The sequence below is a fragment of the Cebus imitator genome, unplaced genomic scaffold (assembly GCF_001604975.1).
Source record: "Cebus imitator isolate Cc_AM_T3 unplaced genomic scaffold, Cebus_imitator-1.0 Scaffold64, whole genome shotgun sequence".
NCBI classification, from domain to species: Eukaryota; Metazoa; Chordata; class Mammalia; order Primates; family Cebidae; genus Cebus; species Cebus imitator.
In genome coordinates this window covers 2,919,158-2,922,773 of record NW_016107379.1, presented here as the reverse complement: position 1 = coordinate 2,922,773, position 3,616 = coordinate 2,919,158, and the positions used below count along the sequence as shown (strand labels likewise).

Here is a 3,616-nt window from a genome sequence, read left to right as displayed (position 1 = left end):
ATTCTCAAGTGGGCATGGTGGCTCATGCCTATTATTCCAGCACTTTGGGAGGCTGAGGCGGGTGGATCACCTGAGGTCAGGAGTTTGAGACCAGCTTGGCCAACATGGAGAAACCCTATCTCTACTAAAAATACAAAATTAGCCGGGCATGGTGGCACATGCCTGTAATCCCAGCTACTTGGGAGGCTGAGGCAGGACAATCGCTTGAACCCAGGAGGTGGAGGTTGTGGTGAGCTGAGATCATGCCATTGCACCCCAGCCTGGACAACAAGAGCAAAACTTCGTCTCAAAAAAAAAAAAATTTAATAATTCTCGTTTTAAAATAGCATGCGCTTAGCTGGTAGAGCATTCCTTTCTCTTGACATACATATTTGAATTTTGTAAAGGAGGAAAAACAATGAATGACTACTCAAATACTTACAATAAATATTTTTTCATTTTCCAGGGAAAAAAATTGGTGGGAAAGAATGGAAAGTGTTAGCAGTAATAGTTCTTTGCTTTTCCTCTAATAGTGTTTCTCAAATAAATTTACTCACTGTTGCTTCTTATGATTAAACTAGCTCTGAATGTTGTTGATTGTGTCTTTTGTCTTCCTTGTTCACTAATAACCTTTTAATGCTACATTCTTCACCTTCCCCTGTAATCGTTTTGTGTACCAAAGGCTCTTAAAGACTCTGACCAAGTAGCACAAAGTGATGGGGAGGCGAGCCCTGCTGCTGAAGAGCAGCTCTTGGGAGAGGTACTTATTTTTTTTCCATATTATATCGGACAAATTCGTGATATTTGTGTATCACACATTAAAATAAGGAAAATTTTCTTGACTACTTGTGGCAAAATGAGGTTGAAATAAATTGTTCTCTTTGAGATGTTTAGGGAGGAATCTGTTTACCTGTACTGATAGAAATATCATCTCCAAACACTTAGTTCTCCAACCTTGTTTCTGGATGATATGGCTTAAAACTAACATGTGATGTGAGATTAACATAATTTGGTCAGATGGCTATCAAGATGTCAAACTGAAAGAGATTTTATTCAGAAATCCACACTGCATTGCATGTAAAGTTAATGTTTTTTCTTGGCCTGTTATTTTGGGTCAACTATCAGTGGCATAGGCTTCTGAATTAGTACTGAACATGGAGTTGAAGTAAACAATATTTCATTAAACTTATTGTCATGATTTTCAATAAATGTGTTCTTAGTTGATAATTTTTGTAAATAATTAAGAAGAGTCCTTGAACACAGAGTTATATCATTGATTTTTCCATTTAATTTTCTGGGTTTCTTTTTTAACCACTAATGAAGAAATCTATAATTACTTTTCTTGCTTTCTAACTTTATTTCATCTTGGAAAATTAATCAACAAGTTCTTGCTTCTCATCTCATCTTTGGCTTTTTCATTGTTCTTTGTGATACCTTGACTATGGAATGTTTTATATAATTTTTTACTAAGTTATAAAAATGATTCATCAGTAAATTTAGTCTATTACACGATGATTACAAAAATCATTTTTCTTAGAAGTGGATTTACTAGAGTTTAATGAACAAGGGAATATAGGATATGGATAAAATCTTACTAAAAATTTGAACTAGGCCAGACATGATAGTTGCTCATGCAACTATCCCAGCACTTTGGGAGGCCAAGGTGGGAGGATCACCTGACACTTAGGAGTTCAAGACTAGCCTGGACAACGTAGTGAGACCCCATCTCCAAAAAAATTAAAAATTAGACATGGTGGCACATGCCTGTAGTTGTAGCTGTTTGGGAGGCTGAGGTAGGAGGATCACTTGAGCCCTAGAGTTCGTGGTTGCAGTAAGCTAAGATTGCACCATTGCATTTCAGCCTGGGTGACAGAACAAGACCCTGTCTGATTTAAAAAAATAAAAAAGGCCGGGTGTGGTGGCTCATGCCGGTAATCCCAGCACTTTGGGAGGCCGAGGTGGGCAGATCACCTGAGGTCGAGAGTTCAAGACCAACCTGACCAAAATAGAGAAACCCCCATTTTAAAAAGGAAAAAAAAAAAAAGAACAAATATTGGCCAAATTTAGACAGAATTGTAGGCTCCATAGCGGAATGTACTTTCATGTATGTACAACTAGATTAACTACATATTATCAAATAGAAGACCATTTGGGAATGCACTCATGAATAATAGGTAAGAAAAATATGCATTTAATGAAATGACAGTAATCAGTGTGCACATTTGGTTCTATGAAAAAATGTGTTTAAGAGGTAAAATCTTCCCCTTTATCTTAATAGCTATTTGTTTCATAGCTTACACACTGAAGGCACTCAGTACCTAATAAATTGTGCATTTTTTGGCCTTTTATCTATTTCAGAAGCCCACAAATAATTTCTAGAAAGCAAATTCAGATAGTGATTTAAAAAAAGAAAAGTATTTTCATGCAGGTTTGTTAGTGAATGTAATTAGATTACTATCTCTGATTTATTCCTTAATGTGAATAAGTTAAATTTTCAATTTCTTTGAGTTTTTAAATTTCAAAATGCTTCTCTTTAGTTGCAGAAAGGGAATTAAAGTTATAGATATTCTGTAATAGTCAACATTAATAATTAAGCATATTTACAGATGGTACAGTGCTGTACTCTGCATTAACATTACCCAGTTCTAAAATGCCACTGACCTTGAATACTAGATGTTTACATTCAGATGTGTAAATAACACAGAAGATAGATATTTCATCTAATGTAAGAAAGCTGTGTTTTTCTTTAAACCTCCGATATATTTTTGTCTTCTTTTGAATTTTTATGCGTGGAAGAGAAAGCATTTAAAATTTTTTGCCAGCAAAATGGCTCCATTATATTTCTTCTAAAGAAAGCATTGAGTTTATTTTTAATCAGTCTTGCAGGTAGTCTCAGAAATTTATAACAGAACTGCATATATATTTTTATCATACTAACCTGCTGTTCCAGGTATGACTAATTTGAGTGAACACAAAATGTATACTTGAATTTAAATGTATTCATTAAATAATGTACTTATATCGCTTTTATACTGTGGGTTCCAAGTTATTTTTTTTTTCATTTCCTTTTTTAGTGATTGAGTTAAAACAAAAATACCTGGCCGGGTGCAGTGGCTCACACCTGTAATCCCAGCACTTTGAGAGGCTGAGGTGGGCGGATCATGAGGTCAGAAGTTCAAGACCAGCCTGGCCAACATGGTGAAACCCCATCTTTACTAAAAATAGAAAAATTAGCTGGGCATGGTGTCAGGTGCCTATTATCCCACCTACTCAGGAGGCTGGAGAATTGCTTTAAACTGGAAGGCAGAGGTTGCATGCAGTGATCCGAGATCTCACCATTGCACTCCAGCCTGGGCAACAACAAAAACAAAAAAACAGAAAACAAAAAACCCCAAAAAAACACAGTCACCTTATAATCAAATCCAGTGGACAGGAATTACTAGATGTGTAAAAGTAGGTTTGTTTTAAAATTTAAAAATAACATAATTTAAAACTATATTTTGTGTATTTTGGGCCACTCATAGTTATCTAAGGAAACAAAGATTCTTCAGCTTCATTACTGAGATACCAATAAGGAATATGTACATGTTAGTTTGTTTAATAGTGTGTTTTTTTTTTTTTTTTTTTTTTTTTTTTT

The 3,616-nt window shown here is 35.0% G+C and overlaps 1 protein-coding gene across 1 annotated transcript in view; it reads left to right on the top strand.

The window, feature by feature from the left end:
• The window catches only part of SEC31A (SEC31 homolog A, COPII coat complex component), an 80,796-nt gene that overhangs the window by 40,188 nt on the left and 36,992 nt on the right, over positions 1-3,616 (top strand). Inside the window, exon 12 of the mRNA XM_017530184.1 lies at positions 662-841. Within this exon, the coding sequence (XP_017385673.1) occupies positions 662-841 (180 nt within the window). The remainder of the gene's footprint in view (positions 1-661; positions 842-3,616) is intronic.